This window comes from Erithacus rubecula (genome assembly GCF_903797595.1).
Source record: "Erithacus rubecula genome assembly, chromosome: 1".
NCBI classification, from domain to species: Eukaryota; Metazoa; Chordata; class Aves; order Passeriformes; family Muscicapidae; genus Erithacus; species Erithacus rubecula.
In genome coordinates this window covers 96,209,006-96,227,969 of record NC_136658.1, presented here as the reverse complement: position 1 = coordinate 96,227,969, position 18,964 = coordinate 96,209,006, and the positions used below count along the sequence as shown (strand labels likewise).

The 18,964-nt window shown below is 37.7% G+C and overlaps 1 protein-coding gene across 1 annotated transcript in view; it reads left to right on the top strand.

Moving 5' to 3' along the window:
- Window positions 1-18,348, top strand: part of CTPS2 (CTP synthase 2) — a 59,027-nt gene extending 40,679 nt beyond the window's left edge. Inside the window, exons 14-19 of the mRNA XM_079317480.1 lie at window positions 2,779-2,875; window positions 4,613-4,668; window positions 5,395-5,491; window positions 6,870-7,014; window positions 14,978-15,088; window positions 16,755-18,348. Coding sequence (XP_079173606.1) covers window positions 2,779-2,875; window positions 4,613-4,668; window positions 5,395-5,491; window positions 6,870-7,014; window positions 14,978-15,047 — 465 coding nt within the window. The 3' untranslated portion in view covers window positions 15,048-15,088; window positions 16,755-18,348. The remainder of the gene's footprint in view (window positions 1-2,778; window positions 2,876-4,612; window positions 4,669-5,394; window positions 5,492-6,869; window positions 7,015-14,977; window positions 15,089-16,754) is intronic.
- Window positions 18,349-18,964: the final 616 nt, after the last annotated feature.

Below are 18,964 nucleotides of genomic sequence, written 5' to 3'. Positions count from 1 at the left end.
GTGTAGTACTTTATTTCAGCATTGATAAATCTTTTGCTCACCAGTCAAGGGCAGAGTAAAAAGATGAAAAAACCTAGACCTGTTAAAACATGCTTCCAAAGCTTAGCAATCAGTTGTTGAAATTAAGCAATGCTCATTTCCCTCCCAACTCCTCAAAAACCAAGCCTGCAAACAAAACTCGACCAGATACTCTCCACTCCCCCCACTTCTCCTGCTAAGGTAACCAGAGTAGATGAACTTCTCAAAGTGGCATTGCAGAACATGAGGCAAAACAAAGACAAAATGTGATGGTCCTGGTGTGATTACTAAATGATAGGTGTGGGGCTTTCAGGGTCTTGGCTGCTCTATGTTGAGTGTCAGGGCTTGAAAGGCTTTGTCATTAGCTTCTATATGTTTTCTAACAACAGTGAAACAATCCAAGCAGTTGATATCTGAAAGGTTTGTTCATGGATAGTTGAAGTCACTATTCATTAGTGCCATGATTAAATAGTGATCAGACTGCTTTATAGCTAGACTGCTTTGTGTTGTGTTACAGTGATTTATTCTTAATTTCATATTGGCTGTCTGGTGTAATACATGTTCTCTATAAAATCCCTGTAGTGTTGGCAGTTTTCAGAGATTTGGGTAAGAAAGACCTAATTGATGCCTATCTATTCTTGCATCCACCCTACTGATCCTTTTTGTTGCTTGTGGTGCCTGCCTGTTCTGTGCTGTTCTGAGCTGATTTATTCTGTGCCAGGAATCACAAACTCTTTGAAGAATCTATTCAGTTGCACAGTTGTTCAAAATGTCATGAAAGCTCATGTTTTTCTGATCAAATAAATTCTGTATAGTATGGCAAAATATTTCATTAATATGAATTTCTTTTCTGATTCTCATTACTGTATTTGGGCTGCAGGGCCACAGAGCTAAAGCATACTTAATTCATAAGTAGCTCCTGATGACTAAAGTTAGTATATCAAACCTTGTCCATTTCTTACTATAAATCTAAGTATTGGGAAAGATGGAGAGCTGAAAACACACACACACACATACACAGAGAGACACACACAGTGTTGAAACTCACTTGAACTTCCCCTATGAGAACATTTCTCCAGCCAAATTTTTATAGGGCTTGCAGCAACACATGGGGGTATGACCCAGAGGATGACAGAAACCTTCAGCAGGGCAGATGCTCTGATTTTTTTTTTTTTGTGGCCACTATTCCAGGAAAAAAGTGAAATTAAATGAACGGAAATAAAATTAATTTCATACTTTAAAAAAATGTAAAATTCATACTTTTAAAATGGTAAGGATTCAATTAATGGGTTTTCTTTAATTTTTTTGTATTTGTGGAGGGAAGCTTAGTTCAATGTCTTGCACAGTCCTCACCTTTGTGATGTGAGAGGTAATTGAAGGATCTGTAATATCTCATTGGTTTGATCACAACTGCTGCTCATGACATTTTATGATGAATATATAGCTTATAAATAACATTTTGAAGGTATGAGGTTGTACAGAGATAATTACACAGCTGAAATGCATTGGCACAAGGCCAAAGGTTGAGCACTTTCCACCATCCCTCCTAAATTGAATAACTTCACTTTATGAAGTGTATCATCAGATATTGTTTTCATTACTCTCAGAGGGCAAATTAAGGTTAATAAAAATCCATTTGAGATTACCCATGTATGTGAATATTTGTATTTTTAGAACTTTCCTTTATCAATTACATTCCACACTGACTGTGTTTATGTGAATACAAACATGTAGGTCAAAGCTTCAGCTCATGTTTCTACAATTTCAAACTGTTTTACCTCTCTTAGACAGTTTTCCTCTAAACTGTATCATAAGACTCTGCAGGATTTTTCAAACTGAGCAAAACACTAAGTGCACTCCTTCCTCTAAGCTGTGGTTTCTCACATGCCCAGAATGCCACTATCCTGGGTTTCACTTGTCCCATGCAGAAGCTATTTGACCCATCAGCTTCAGCCCTCATTCCCAATATTTGTATATCCTTGTCTTTAAATTTTATGTTGAACAGCATATTTTTCATATAAGGCAACCCAGTATTTTGTGAACTCTTCAGCAATCTGAAAACCCTTTAATAGAGGTGAAGTGAGGGGGATGGTTTTCCATTTCCTGTGACAAATTAGTTACATCTGTAATCTGAAATAGCACTCACATAGTGGAGTCACCTCTTCTCATACTCTGCTTTTGCAACATCATCATCTCACTACAAGTCTCCTTTTCCCACTCTGCTGCTGCAGCCCTTCCCCTCTTCCTGCTTCCCAAGAAAGTTTGTATTCTCACCTGATAACACTACTGTTTCTGCCTCTCAGCCTAAGAGCAATATAAGAAATGGCCTAATGTATGGGAATATTTGCCCAGGATAATCTTTCAGCCTCTGTGATGTTCAGGGACTTTTTTTCCAAAGATGTGTCTTTATTACTTGGTGGAGTTTTTTGGTCTCTGAATTTTGATTTTAAAAAATCTGTGTATTGTCTTAGCACAAAGAATAGCTTTGGGCAGAGTTATCCTAGTGGTAACATTTTGATATAATTTTTAAATAAAGGTGCTTTTTCCCACCCCAAAAAATTGAAATAAGAAATTAGTAAGTTACTTTTGTTAATCATATAATTAAATTTGTCACAAACTAGTTAACATTGTCAGTCTATTAGGATGCAGTATTGCAGAACAAAACATTAGAAAAACAGAAGAGAAATAATGATTGGGAATGGTTGGAGGTATAATATGTAAAGTTGCCATTTATAAACCCGTGCAACTTCTTCTCTACAGGTTATTGACATGCCAGAACACAATCCTGGAGATATGGGAGGAACAATGAGATTGGGGAAAAGGAGGACTGTTTTTAAAACAGAAAATTCTGTTTTAAGTAAGTTATTTTTCTGCTCTATGATTTTGCCTTTTGGATAGAAGCTTTGTAACATAGAAAATAAAAAATCCTATAATCTTAAGCAAACAGTTAGGTGCCAGCTTCCCTGAGCTCATTTACTCTGATCCTATTATTTGCATTTACTGAGAATTGGAGTGTAAAAAAGAAATGAGAGACATCTGTAACTCCCAGTGAAACTGTCACTGAGGGTCCAATGCTTTTTTAAAAACAACAAGTAAAATGTTGAGAAAACTGAAATTAATTTTGTGGCAGTTTAATTCATTATTTTCTTGGGAAGGTCAGAGTGCTTTTTTCCTATTTTCTAGCCTGCCCTGAGAGCAGTCTCATTCTGGGAAAGCAAAGTATCTGTTGCAGGAAAGGAAAATTATTTGCTGTAAAAGGATGGTTCAGATAACAAAATAAAAGCAACCAGATTATAGAAAAAAAGTATTCAATTTTACTTATGTGTATTTTAAAATTTAAGTAATAGTCTCCTATTAATCAACCCATTATACAGTGATAATATAAATGATGCTGCAAAGGTGTAAAAAGTAGTTTCTTATCCATTGACTAAATATGTATTTCTTATATTGCCCTGCCCTGATATTGCTCTGAGGTATTCTCTCTTTAGCTATGTTAAACTTGAGGAATGTATGCTTCTGGGTATTTAAAAATGACATCAACTTCAGCAGGAGACTGAAGTGTAATATGCACATTTAATGAAAAATCTGCAATTCTAGAGATGCCCATACTAGTGATCTAACTAACCTGGGTGATACTTTGCCTGTGTGTGACACAGATGTGCATATCACAATGTATAAGTTGTTGTGTGATCTATACACTTCTTGGAAAGGTTAATAAAAATTAACATGTGTTGTAACCCTTGACCAATATTAAGAATTATTTATATCTGTTTAGATCTTTAAAGAGAATCATGAAAGGCAATGGTAGTTTAATCAGGAAATATGATTTCTTTATCTTATGCTTTACAATTTGGATGGAAGTAATAGTTTTGAAAAGGTGATCTCTTAAAATTAAGACATACACAGTTTTTTGTAAAATGGCACTACTATTATTCTACAATTTTAGTTCACATACCAACCCCCTAGCAAGACAGTAATTGTCATGATCTTAGTGTAAATTGAGAGCAAAATTTGAGCCATGATTATAAGAAATATGATTAAAATCTGGTTTACTGCATACTTCTAACTTGCTCCTTGTTGCTGTGAAATGTGGAGTGTTCAAGATGATACATAGATGACTGCAAGAGTCATTTGGGTAATGAGATCAGGAAAACAGGAAAGCAATATTCTCTGTTCTTTGGAGGTACTATGCCAGGTGCCATGCATAATCCATTAAAATGGAGCAGATGCTTCCTTCCCTGCATCTTTTGTATGCAACTGTTGTAAAACCCTGAAGGGATTTTACATTGCTGGTTCCCTCAGACTTCTTTTTGAGCTTTACAATTTAAATTAGTTAAAGCGTGTTTTTAGTCAGCCTGTGCTATTTCTAGTCAAGGAATGTTGACTGTGAACCCTGAATAAACTCAGGTAACAGTAAATTAAAAGAAACTAGTCATCAGTCAGGAAGAACAGAAAAACACATTGAGATTAATAATGTCATGGTATGTTTAACATGTGTAAAATGTGACTTTTTAAGGTTTAAATTACAAGGAATAATTGTAGCAACTATTAAAGCAACACTTTGGCTTAAATTTCTCTTTTGTTGTATATCCAGGGAAGCTTTATGGTGATGAAATGTTTGTGGAGGAGCGACACAGACATCGATACGAGGTAAGCACTGTCCTGTGTGTGGGTCCACTCCTCTGTGTGCAAACACCTGAGATAAGGTGCCTGAATACTTTCAAAATTCTGTCATTCAAGGTGACACACACGAGGTGGACTCCTGGAGTTCTCTCTGAGGTAATTCAAAAGGGATCTGACTCCCTCAGTGTCTCTAAAGGGGCCTGAACAATCAGATATGTGCATGCTGTAACTGATTCAGACAGCATCAACCTTCCTTAAAGGAGAAGAGAACGTGATGGTGGTAAACCTGCTCAAAGTTTGAATATTAACTGAGGGGTTAAAACATCATCAAGGAAATGGGACAGCTCACTGCAGAGCTCCTTAGTTTGCAGGAAGAGCTGCATTACAGCTTTTGTCATAACTACTGAAATGCAGTGTTCAAAAGGGAGGTCAGTCTACATCAAGTGGACCATTTTAAAAAGGGACAATGCAGGCTGCTTGGATTCAGGAGGGCAGCAAGTAGAAGGGACCCTGGCTTTAATTTTTGCCTGTTGCATAGTAACTTTTAAAATTACTGATTCATCTCTTTATTTAATAAGCATATCCACTTTTGCAAATTTATGCCAGAGTTGTTAAAACAAGAAAGCAAAAGTTCCCAACCCTTACCCAATTCTCATTCTTGTATGCACATAAAAACCATTACAATTAACTGCTACTATTTGTTAAATCCAAAAAGAAACAGAACTACAGTTATTATTGCTTTCAATGTTTCAGGTGAATCCAGAATTGACTCACTGCTTTGAAGAGAAAGGTTTGAAATTTGTTGGCCATGATACAGAAGGGAACAGGATGGAAATTATTGAGCTGGAGAGTGAGTGTCTTAGTTGTTTGTAATACTTACTGCATCTATTAAAACTGTATAAGCTATAGGTTGTTGAACAACATGTAGGCACAATATTTAACTGTGATAACAGCCAGGATAATTTTGTGGGATACTGCTAATTCCACCTGGGTATTAAAATGGGTGAAAATTCAGAGTAGGTTAAGAAAAGTCTTTCTTTGCAAAGACTGTGCATGTATTTGATTATGTGGGACAAATGTGCTCCTTTTTCAAAAGATCCTAAATCTAGCTCAGGGGGATTTGGCTATGTAGAATTGTTGAGTGATTTGGGAGATCATATAATCCAACTTTCTGCTTCAGCACAGGGCTATCTTCAAATATAGTCAGGCTCTCCAGAGTTTTATCAGTCAAGTTTTAATTATCTCCCTGTATGCTGCTGCCAGACTTCAAACTACTCACCACTGTTCTCTGAACCCCGAAGTTTGGCCATTTTTTTAAACACACTTTGTGTTCTACCCATAGTCCAACTTAAAGGGTAGGAAAATGTATGAAAAGCTTTGCTGAAGTCAGAATTAAGGAAAGCCAGTGCTCTCCCTGCACCCAAAGGCAGATTCTTCTCAGGCTTGTTGTGCCAGTCTTCCTGACCTTCACAGACTGAAGGTCAGGAATGTTCTGTGGTTCCTTGGATCTTCCTTTTTGTCTTGAAGAAGGGCATGATGTCTGCCTCTTTCTAGTCATCAGGGCCTTTTATAGATTTTTATCTATATGCCAGTTTCACAGTGACATTGCTCTTCTCCCTCATCACCCTCAAATATTCTTGGTCAGGCCCCAATATGTGTTCATTTTCCTTGAGTATATGAAATGTGTATACATCCAGTATGGCCAAATTGTGGTATGACATAAATATGTCATTAAATATGACATTGTAGGTAATACACTCCAGTAGAATCTGTGAAATCTTTGTCCTTGCAGCAGAGACCTTCAAAACTTAACCAGACAAAGCTGTCAGCAACCTGATTTAACTTTGCTTGTTCCTGCTTTAAGCATATTGTTCCAAATAGACATGCATAAATATATACTGAAAACCAAAATACTGTGAAAATCACATTATAAATGTAAACTTTGTGACTTTTCCAGTTGAACCCCTCATCCCACACCCTTACATTTGGAACAGGCTTATTATTCAGTTTTTATGCATCATAGGATGATGTTTCCTTAGTTTGCCCTACTAACCTTCTGCCTCTGTTGTCAGTTGCTTTAAGTTTTCTGCTGCCTCACCCTTAAATTCATATGTGCTGCTCTGGCTTCTGGACACTAGTCTGAAATCTTCAATAAGGTTTTTTTTCCAAAAGTTCTTATAATATCTTCTTCCTACATTGTGTAATTTTCTTTGATGTCTGTCTTGTAGATCACCCATATTTTGTGGGAGTTCAGTTTCACCCAGAATTTTCCTCAAGACCTATGAAACCTTCACCTCCATACCTTGGACTGTTGCTAGCAGCAACTGGGACACTGAATGCATACCTGCAGCGTGGATGTAAATTGTCTCCAAGGTAATCTTTCTTTGTTGCTTGCCTGCAGTTTGACAGTCACATTTTTGGAGGGACTATCCCATCCTTCAGTTCTGAAGCCCAGAAGAGGAAAAGGAGTTCTTCATGTATTGATTTACTTGTGGCTGTGTGTGCCTGTCATATACCTTGGGTGTAAAATAACCTGTATGCAGGAAGCACATTTCCTCATTTCTTCCTTTTCAGAGGCTGTTAGGGCTAAGGCCAGAACCCCACATTACAATCAGGAAAAAAAAAGAAAAAAATCATTAATAAATTCAAATGAAGATAGCAGCCTCCTGTGTTAACTTCTATTGACAGTAGCTTCATAGGGAAAGAGATTTGTTACAGGATCAAGAAATGAAATTTTTACCTAGTTGGATGATAGCAACAATGAAGAAAATACTGATTTTATTTTGCACTAGCTAAATAATCAATACTATTTTTTAGAGACAGGACTGAAATAAAACAGTTGGGATACCTTTAGACTTGCAGAAGGATTTGGATCTAGATCAGAACTGGATGGTTCAGCTAAAATTCAGTCTTTGGTCTTGGACACAGAGGCTTTGGTTTATTGAATGTACCAATATTTTTTTCAGCCAGGGTTAACTAATTCTTGTTTATTTCAATGATATTAATAGTAGTTAAAATTTCATTATAATAGCAATAATAAAGAAGTCAGAGAAAAGCCTAGGGTACAATAACAAAAAATAAAATAATTAGAAAATTACTTAATAATAACATTGTTCCAAGTCTGGCATGTTAGCTTTTCCTCTAAACAAGACACCAAACTTATTAATTCTGTGGGTTGTGTTTGTTTGTTGTTTTATTATTTTTCTCCTGAGTCTTGTGTGCTGTTTTTTAAGAGAGAAATAGAAATTTTTTCAAGTTTGAGGAGTAATGGGAAAACAGCCAGGCCAGACCAGACCAATCTGTTTTGGTTCCCTACTCCTTTATGGGTATCAGATTTTATTCATTCTGCCCAGTTGTGCAATGATGTACATACAAAGAGACTGAATTTCTGATCTGCAAACTACAGCTTGATTGAAACACTCCTACTAGTTCAACTTGCTTCACAGGCCCCAATATCCTTTTTTACATGCTTCATGCTATAAGTAACTCTATTTTTCTGAGATAAAGAAAAAATATTTTTTTAAAATGAGTAATCTGCATGTGTTCTGCTAATTTACATCCCTTAGCATTGGAACAACTATGTTACCTAACCCTGACCTTAAAGTTTCATCCATTACAGAATTTGCCCCTCTTAGACTTAATTGAATTAATCATTCAAAATGTATACCCAACTCTTTCTCTTCATGTTCATAGAATAAACTCCTACAAAATTTTAAACATTTAACAAAGACAAAAGTCCACACTCCAAAATTTAATATATAAAATGCAGATTTTGCTATTTGCCTAGTTTCACAGCAATCAAGCAAAACTCCTGTCTTGAGAAAGAGCATTGAAATAGGAATGCATTTTGAGGCTAAAAAAGGAAAATTTTGTACAGAAGAATGTTCAGGAGGGAATTGCAGTGTCAAGTACAGCACAGACACTCATATCAACATACCCACCTGCTGAGTGGAAAGATTTCCAATGTAAACCTTTAAACCCAGAATGCTGGTGATTTCATTGAGTTGTAAAGCTAAGGCATGTCCTAGCAAGGCTGAGGGAAATGTGAGGAGAGGATTTTCTGCACAGCTCATCCAGCACCACCCACTTGTTTTGGAGTCATGCTGGTGACTAGAGCAAAGTAAGCTGCAAGAGAACCTGTGGAGACCAGCAAGCTGAGCAGCTTTACCTATGCAAGGCTACCATAAAGACTAAAAAGGGAGTGAATGATGAAGTCCTGAGACAAAAGGAAATCTGTATTTCAGCATGAGAGTCTTAACAGGAAACTTTTACTTCAAAACATTTAATGGCCCCATAATTAGGGTGCAATTTTAGTATATTTGACACCTGGACAGAAGACCTAGCTTGTAAGCAAAGCTAATAATAACTTAAAGGATGCATTACAACTTCTGGGAGAGTGCCCTAAATAAATGAAAGTGAATAAACCATCTCTTAAATTTTTGTGAGGCCTAGTCTGGTATAGACATAGGCCCACATAGACATGAGCATACCGAGTTTAAGAATGGAATGCATCCTCTGTGGCAAATTTAGCTCCTAGAAACTTTGGTGTATACACCAAGAGACAGTCAAGAACTGACCAAAGGATCAGAGTAACTCAGTGATTAATTGTTATTTATTTACCTGAAGTGCTAGTTGGGCACCCAAGTTGTCTTTGTGGTTTCAGCCTCTCGTGCTTTATGGCACGAGTGCCCAACCATCAAAGCCCTGCACATCATTTCCTGGAGAATGATTTTAGGTCATGACCTTTTCCAAAGCTTTCCATGGAAATACTGAAGTCACCATTTCATACAAAAGTGAGGAATGTGTTGGGAGGCTGCTAGTTTACATTTTCATTTTCAAGGACAGAGAAAAATCTAACTACATGAGACTTAAAGTGTACAGTACCTACAATTATGCTGCTTTAAAAGAGAAAACAGAGGGTTTAGTAGGAAACTAGTAGATGAAGAGGGGAACTTCACATGTAATGTTGTTGGGCTTTTACTGAGACTTATGTAGTTTCATTTGGAAAAAAATTAATAAAACCTGACTTTGAGAACAATATAATATGGGTTGCAAAACCACTGTGTACAATAAAGCCATATTGCTTGTTTTGGTTTGGTTTGGTTTGTTTTTTCCCCCTTATCCAGTTTAGCATCAGCAGGCTTTATTTCTTCTTTGTCTACAACCATCACCTTTGTTAATGGCCTGCAAGAGTAAGCCTGAGTGCATTAATTATATTTGCAAATAATGTCATTTGAATAAGAGCTGAAAGTGCTATTCAGAACAAAGAATTAACAAAAAAATATATAGGGAATTTAGTAATCTCTGCTGAATATAATGACATCTTTGGAGAAAGAGGATAAGAAGCTAAAGATAAATAATTTAAACACAAATATCCAGTACGAGGGAAGAAATGTAGGAAATGAGAGGTGTTTCTAGGTGAGTAAGTGTAGGCCTATGACTACTGCAAAAATACACACTTTTGCAAAGCAATAGTGAATATGCTACTGTGAGGCCCCAATCCAATGCCATCTAGTCACAGAGTACTCTTTTGAGTACATTATTAATGAAAGATGACATGAGCTGTATTCAGAGACAGGGAACAAAAGAGAATAGGAGGAATGGTACATTAAATAAAACACCAAAAAACTCAGAAAATTTGTCCATATGGTGCTTATTGCATTAGCATGGTCCAGCTATGTGTCAGATCAGCTGTGGAGGACATCACCTGTGAACAGAACAGAAAACACCCTGTGTGACACATTCTGGTGCCTGATGTCCCCTGTATGTTGTCCCCACTTGAGAACACATTTGGCACAGCATCATAATTCTGCTGAATCCAGACATGTGATGTGAGGAAATGTCAAGAGAACAGTAAGAGAAGGGCTGCTCCATGAAAGATGACACTCCAGGAGCTGGGGGGGAGCTGTCCTGGTAGGGATGGTGTCCTCACCAGGACCACAGCCACCACAGAAAGCAAGTGCTCTGCCTCCAGTGACCTTCCAGATCCCAGGTGGGGAAGGTTGGGGCAGCAAAGACCCTGTTACCCCCAGAGCTCTTACAGAAAACTACAGAAAAGTTTTAAAGGAAATCCTTTCTTAACCATACTGTTACTTAGTAACTATGTCAGTTAACTTTGTCATTTAAATGTTAGATGTTTACTGTGAAAACCCTGCTGAGCCAGTCACATCAAGTATTTTTCTGTAGTTGTTAAGTGCAAATGCACTTTAAGGAACCAAATAACTCCTTATAACTGTTCTGTGGCTCAGTTCTACATCACACACTGCCAGAGCCTGCAGTGATTGTAGGGAGCTGCTGCTGCCTATCCCAGATAAGATATTATCCTTGGTCCAGTTATGTGAGTGCAGGTGGCTGGCAGGTCAGAGCTGGGGAGTTCTGAGTTTGTGCTGAGGGATTCCCAAATGAAATTGTTTTATGGAAGCATAGGATTGTATCATGATGACCATCATTTTAAATTATAGGTAAAATTTTTATGACCATAAATAATATCTATGATTTTTATGACCATATAATGATTATAAAAATATGCACCAAGAATGTGGGTGACTGCAATTATAACCATTGCACAATCAAATATGCATTTATTCACAATAATGTTTTAATGACATAATAATTTTAATAATTCAGCTTTTCTGGGGAAAAATACATTATAATAATTTGCAGATTTCCTTTTGCTGAGTCCTTAAAAGCTAAGCTACTTAAACCACTGCAGCCTGTACTAAATTTATCTGTACTTCATGTATCTTTAATTTGCACTGAGGAAGAAATGCACTTAGCTTGGCTCCTTGCAGGGCATAGCATCACTGTAGTAACTGTTTTAATTCCTTACATTTCTGGAAAAGGAGTTTTTTGTCAATTGTACATTAAAAATGAATGAAAGAAAAGCTCCCTTGAAACTGCTAAAGACTTTGTTTCTAAAGAATATTGATTTGGGTTTTCCAAGAGAAAAGCAGAATGTTCACAGAGTACTCATTTTAAAGGAATGAGCAGACCAAAATTCTTCATTGCAACAACTAAAGCAACTGACTGGATGCAATGACACTGCATAGAGTTTTGTTATGGTTTTTTTTTCTTGGCTTCCACTTTGTATTTGAGATCTCACCAGGAGAGGGGGAAAAAAAAAAAAAGAATAAAACTGTTGGGGTTAGGTTTTAGAACTAGTGGCCTCAGATCTGCTCAGTAATTCCTTTTTGTTGGAGTCCACTGTTGTAAGAATTGTTACAAATAAGATGAAGTGGGTATCAGGCTCCTGCCCAAGATAATTACTAATTAATTTGAACACAAACTGAGAGAAAACTTGCTGAAGCAAATGTAAGCATATTTTTTCAATGGCTGGCTCAGTGTGAAAAAGAATTCCATTAAGGAAAGCTGGGCTTATTTGATTTCTCATCACCACCATTTTCACAGCCAGCAGGTTTAAATAAGGTTACTTAGCACTGCCAACTGTGAGCACAAAGCATCTATTTAGGTTTTATGTTTAGTATCTGTGTACAACTCCTTGTAATTTGGAGCTAAGCACACATTTATTCCATAGAGAAAAGATGGCTTGCTTATGGTTGATGCCACCTACAGTTTTCCTTCAGATTAGTATCATGTGTAATGTATTTGTCATTAGAGTAAATCTTAGAAACCTGACTTGGTGCTGGTTTGAAGCTGTTACACACAGCTGTAGATATGCCAAGTTTCATGAGTCCCTGTTTGCTGACAAGTACCCTGGCAGGCTAACTCTTGAAGTTCAGGTTTCCTTGGGGACCAAGCTGTTATTTTTAAGATGGTACCACAGGTTCTGGGTGTGCTTAGACATATCATTCAAGCTGCTGAAACAGAGAGACTGACAGCTACCTGGGTCTGAAGCCCAAGGTCTGATCCTTACCTGGACATTTCCCCTACCTCTCTTGCCCTGTGGCCTGCTTGTGAGACATAAAACTGACTTACACCCCATAGAGCAGCCCTACAGTAGGGGAGAGTGTGAGGTGCTGCTGTAGAAGTTAAGAATGTGGTGATGTGCCCTTCTCTGGGATGTGGTGTCAAATCTTCTACTGGAATTGGGCAATATGGGAACAGGAACAAAATTGTCATCAGCTGAGTAAGTGGTTTAGCCTCTGTGCTAGTGGCCAAGTGAGCCTCACCCCTGGCAAACTGGAAACAGGGTTAAGAATTTTGGGTGGTAAGTCAGTGAAATCACAGAAACATCCAGGCTGTGTGACTGCTCCTTAGAAGCAAATCCCTCTAAGAGCTGTGTCATTGAGTGGGGGAGGATCTCTGATGAAAGTGCTGGGTGGGGATCAGCACCTGAGTGCCTCAAGAGACAAAGCTGGGCAGTTCTCCACTCACCTCATTGGTTGGTGAACACTTTTACTTAAGCACCTCAGAGCTCTGGCATGGTTTTGGGCTGTGATTGCCACTGGGCAGCAGAGCTAATTAAAATAAAAAAGTTTTCTGAGGACTTTGAACTTAAATCAGGGCTGTTAAAATACTATGCAGTTCTTTAGAATCAGTTTATTCTCTGTTCTGTGCACAGTATTTACTATTTTGCTGTGATGTGAAAATGTAAAGCTGTTTTAATAATACTGAATTTTTGTTCCATGTTTCCATGGGTACTTTCAGAAAAAAGTAAGTACAATGTTGGTGATGTTGTGTTTGTCTGTGTGCATCTGGCATGCTTGATCGTCCTGTTAACAACACTTTCCTCACTTGAACTGTGTAATTGATCACCAACTGATTAAATGATCAAATTGAGCATTTCACACTAGCCTGATATGACACACCCTTGTTAAGAACCACATCAGCAGTGTGTGTGTCACACAAAGAAAGGGCAAAATGCTGTGGACAAAATCTTAATGTTAGGACAGCCAGAATATCTATGCTGTTTTACACAAATTTGGTACAGTGACTTGTTGTAACTGCAAGAGACTTTCCTAACAGAAGTAGAATTTAAACTCTTGGTGCCAGTCCTCCTGTCCCACTCTGTTTAAGTGTCTATTTTTTTACCTATTCTTCTTTGGCTTTCCTTTTCTCTCAAAGAAGAGAGGGTGAAATTCAGGCTACAAAGCAGTGCTCAGTAACAAGCAGCAGAGTAGCTGAGTGCAGTTTGTTCACTGTTCCAGAGTGCAGCCTCATCAAAGATCTCCAGCTGTGGGGCTGCTGGGCTCCCTTGAAGCATCACTCAGCAGGCAGGCACTGGCACCCTCTGATAAGGCTCTGGCTGGCTGGGTCATGTGCTTGATGTCTCAGCAGGAGATCATGCCCAGAGATGGGGGACACCATGAGTGGGGTCCTGTTTTCTGGAGCACAAAGGGGTGTGTGGTAAAGGCAAATATGACAAGGCAACTGTGCAGTCAGTGGCTGGCACAGAGTTGGTCCCCAAGGCTGTCATGATGCTCCCACACAAATGAGGCCTGAGATCCCCACCTGTATTGTGCTAAGCATGACCTATGCTCTGAAGGGTCACAGGACTGACCAGAATTGCTGCTGCTCAAATGAACTTATCAGTTCCCTGGGCTCCCTTTGCTGGCTTCTCATCTGGGGAATTTAAAATGTCTGGAAAACAGACTAGAAGTGAAGTATAGAAGGGAGGGATGGAGGCTGGAGGCACTTCTGAAATGCACTTAAATTTAAGATAAACCTGGAGACCCAATAGACATCACACTGACTGAAAATGTGGTTTGTAGGCACTTCTTTCTCAGTCACTGTGGTGATTGCTGTTTTTCACTGTTTCCTTGTTCTTGCACTCATAAAACAATCACTTGCATGGCAGCTTGGTCTCTGAAAACCAGTCTGCTTCTCTCAGGACACAGCAAAAGGGGATAAAACCTCTAGAAAAACTGTCAGGATATTGCTTGGTGCAATGAAAATTATTTGTGTTCTAACTAGAAAAGCAAGAATTGTAATTTAAGTGTAAATTGAAGAATTGTGATATAATAAAGTTGGCTTAACTTTTTTTTTTTTTTTTTTTTTAAACGATGATTTTCTTTACCATAAAGGAGAAATTCCTTGTCTTTTAGATCTGAAGACCTGTTATTATCTATCTTTTTAACCAATATCATAGATATGCAGCACTAGCAAAATGCAGAATGAATGTACAACAGTCAAGCAAAAAGATCTTGAACATGCTATTGATCAGCTAGAACATTATTTCACATCAATTCTTAAACTCCAACAGCCCATTCCTTTAGAGGAAGTGTTCTAAAATACCATGTTCTTAGTGTGAGCCTAAAGAAGTTTTCTGGAAATGGGTTGCATTTGAGGAAAGTGTTGATCCTGTGCATTATGGGTTGGAGTGCTTGAAATGAAATATTTGGTTTAGATCTTTCTGAATTCTTATTGGTTCCAACAGTGACAGCTACAGTGACCTAAGTGATGACAGCTCTCCAGAAAAAGAGTTTCCTTATTCTGACACAAGCTGAAATGATTGTATGAGAGCACAGAAATGGATGATGCTACTGAGGTAAACTGAAATGTTTTGATACTGCTTTATGACACTGATTTATTCTAGACTTAAAACAGGAGATAAAGTTAACTTAATTCTCTCGTTTGTTTCAAGTCCCATCTGAGAGCTTGTCTTCTTTCTTGTCTGCAGCATTTAATTGTTTTCCTCTTCTGCTGCTTAAGTCTGAAATTGAGATGTTAAAATCTGTTTAGTATTTTGGGTACATCTTTTATGTAGGATGCTGTACCAAACCAAGTTGTGCTAGTGTTTGATGATATATTAAAAATACATTTTAAAATTACTTTTTTTTTTTTTTTTTGTGTCTTCAGTTTACAATTTGGAATCACTTCAACTATGCTATGTAGACATTACTTTCTATTTTGCCTTAATATTTGCCTGTAATTACATCTGATGCATTGATACAACAAAGACATCCCAACATAAATACGTGTATTTAATCTGCAGAGTGATTGAGATAAAAACAGGTTTTATAAAACTGTAGCTTTGTTTGCCATAGGCTTTGCCAGAGTGATGTTTGATTGGTTTTTTATTCACCTGTAAACAAGGCAGTTAGAGATTTCCTCCTTTTGGAGGTTGTATTTCCTGTGATACACCTGTTCTCTGCAGGATCTGAGCTTGAAACTTGGTCTTACTTTATTTTCCCTGTGCAGATTCATCAGAGTGGGGCTGGTATGACACTCATTCAGCTTCTCAGTATTTCTGAGCACTTTTGTAAAAAGGGCACAACTTTCTCCTCTGATTATGTCTCACATGATGTTGACACTAAGCAGCTGTACCAAGCAGACATTTAAGGCCACATATGAATGTTGCATTTTTGCCTGATTGTCTCCTGATCAAAGCAGTGGCATGAGATACTAGAAATTGGAGTGCAGTCCTTAGATGCATGGATTTCTTCTGTGATTTTCAATTGAATTATTTTTTACTCTCCTGCACCACATGTTTATCCATCTCCAAATCATGAGAGCAAAGAACAGAATGTCAAGGATTTGATGACATGGTACATGTACATACAGTACTGATGCCTGTCCTAAAATAACCAAAAAATAAGTAGACAAAAATGTTCCTTTTTACTCTTGCCTGGATCCTTTCTATCTTCAAACATCACCATGGTTCTGTTTCTTGAGACCAACACAAGGTACAGGACAATCCTCTGGAAAAGCCCTTGCTTTCCTCAGTGGAATTTATGAGTGATGGTTCTCTGTTCACTGCTGCAGTGTGACTTGTTCAGTGCTTGGATGGATGTACTTTTATGATGCTTTTAAGTGGTTATCAGTAACCAAGCTGATTTTGTTTGAACATGTCACTAGTGGATAGCAATTGTTATTCAACATAATTGCTCTAGAAAAGATTAAATGACTAAATCCAGATATAAAAGAATGAGAAAACATGGCTTATGTATTTTTATCTCTTGCTTAATTCTACCCATTAATCAGAGCTGGATACACATGAATACTATATTTAGCTTTGTGGTTTCACTTTGGGCTGATTGATGTAGATAAAATGCATCTACTTGTAGAATTTACATAGGACTACTTTGAAATGAGTCAACAAATTTGAGTGAAAATTACATAAGCATGAAACAAACTGAGTTATGGATGAAATATTTTTAATAATTGATTTCTTACATTTATTCTTCCTTCCTCTTCCTCTTTTTATGTTACAGAAACTTGGGAACAGGACAACATTGAATAGAAGAAGTAGAAGAGTAAACTGCTTGCAGTTCTCATACTGTTTCTTCCTCTGCTGTGTTCAGTAATTCTCTTTATAGATGGCAGCTTTACTATTCTGTAGCAAAAACTGTTCTGTGTAAATGCTGTTTCTCCTTAAAAGTTACCAAATGGTTGTGCACCTTAGCTGTTAATCATTATTGTCTTGCCTATATATCAGAGTGATTTCAGGTGAATATCTATCAATTCACTAATTCACAGCTTTCTTGATTTGAAGGAAGATTTGACTGGCTTCAGTTTGCCTTTGAACAGGAAGAAAAAACTCATTAGTTCCTGGGAATGAGGTGGGGAATGCACTAAAATATTTAAGGGAAAGTTGTCTTACTCTTGAGCAGTAGAAAACTGTTTGAGGTTTTTTTTTCCCTATTAAGTTTGTATATATATATTTTTTTTACATTTTTGCTGCTCAATATGTACAAATGAAAAATGGTTGCTGTATCTCAGGTCTTTGTGATTATAGTAATTAATGTTGGATATAAGTTTTTTGACTTTGCTTTTATAAGCAATTTGATTTCACATAAATTCATTTGCTCTATTTCTCCTGGAAGTTTAATAATACTGAACATAATTCTGACCTACGAAATTACAGAAGTGATATTAGAAGGTGGTTTCATATTTGTGTTTTGTAAGAGAGAAAGTAAATACATTCATATATTAAACTCCAGTTTTAACACTTGTGTGAAAGTTGTAGAAAAACCAGTCATAAACCTGGGGTGTTATCTGGACTCCAGCTGTGCCACACTCAGTTAATTGCAGTAAATAAGTATGAAGAAAATTAAGGTTCACCCTTCTTTTCCTGCATCCTGTGACCACTCCATCATTGTGACACTTATTCCTGAAGAGAATGGAAAGATGTGTTTTGATTTAGAAATCACAAGTTGTTTCATTGCATCACAACTGCAGGCAGCTCTGCAAAGCCAGGGCTGGAGCCTGAACCACTGGGGCAGATGAGGAAGGTGAGAGGAGCTGTTCTGGGCAGCTTTAGGGTGTAATTAGGGTGTAAGGATTCCATTAGCAGTGGGGCATCATCAAACCTGTGACAAAAGCTGAACCTGAGCAGTGAAACTGATGGGCTCCAGATGCTTGGAACAAAACTATTAAAAAATCCTGAATTTTGATCATTGTGTTTCATTTTGATATTGGGCAAAGTATCTTCTTTAATTCATCAAAAGTCAATATCTGCACAAAGATAAGAAGCACCATGTTTCTTATTACAGCTTTAAAACAGCAAGTTTGAGAGCTATGTGTTGCTCTAGAAAATCTCAGGTTACACAGCAAATTTGTCTCTTCACTAAAAGAAGCTTTAATGGTGATGAAAGATAAAATGTATTTTTATGGCCTCACTTTCCTAAAGTAGTTTGTGAATATGTGCCTTAGAAATGCTGACAGCAGAATTGGTGTCACTCTGTGTCTTCCCCAATGAGAGACACTGGCTATTGTTTTGTGAGAAGTGAAGAATTTCCTAAGATTTTCTGTAACATGCAAATGTATTTTCAAAGCATTTTCAATAAATGATGTTATTTGGAAGTATTTGGGTTCCTACTAAAGAATCATGGTGCCAGTTGTGAACTGTGTTGTTAAGAAAAGAATTAATCATTTAATCATGTCCCAGTTGTATAGTCTATGAAAAAAGAAAAAAAAGAGGAGTCAAAAAGACATCCAGCCTGGAGTGTAGCTGGAAGTGCAGCCTTGCCAGTGCTCTTCCATGTGCAAGCATCCCTGCCACAAGGGATCCATCTCATACTTGAGCTGACAGAAGCAGCAGCATGCTGAAATGGAAGAAGGCAAAGGAGCCTTTTCCAGGCAGATCCTGGGCTGCATTATGAGTGTTGCCAGCAGGCTGAGGAAGGCAATCCTTCCCCCCGTGAGGTCACACACAGAGTGATGTGTCCAGTTTTGGGCTGCCCAGTACAACAGAGACATGGTCCAGCTGGAGGGGGGGAACAGAAAGTTTGTTGGCTTGGTTGAGTTGGACCAGAAGCTGCCCTCTTTTGTAAAGAAGGGGAGCAGCATGGAAGTTTGGATGGGATTGCAGAGTAGGAATTGCACTCACCTGATTCTCTGGACAGAACTGTATCTTACTCAGTATCTCCAGTGAAGTATTGCATCTTGGCAGGTTGGGTTTGTTTCACTGTCAGCTTTACAG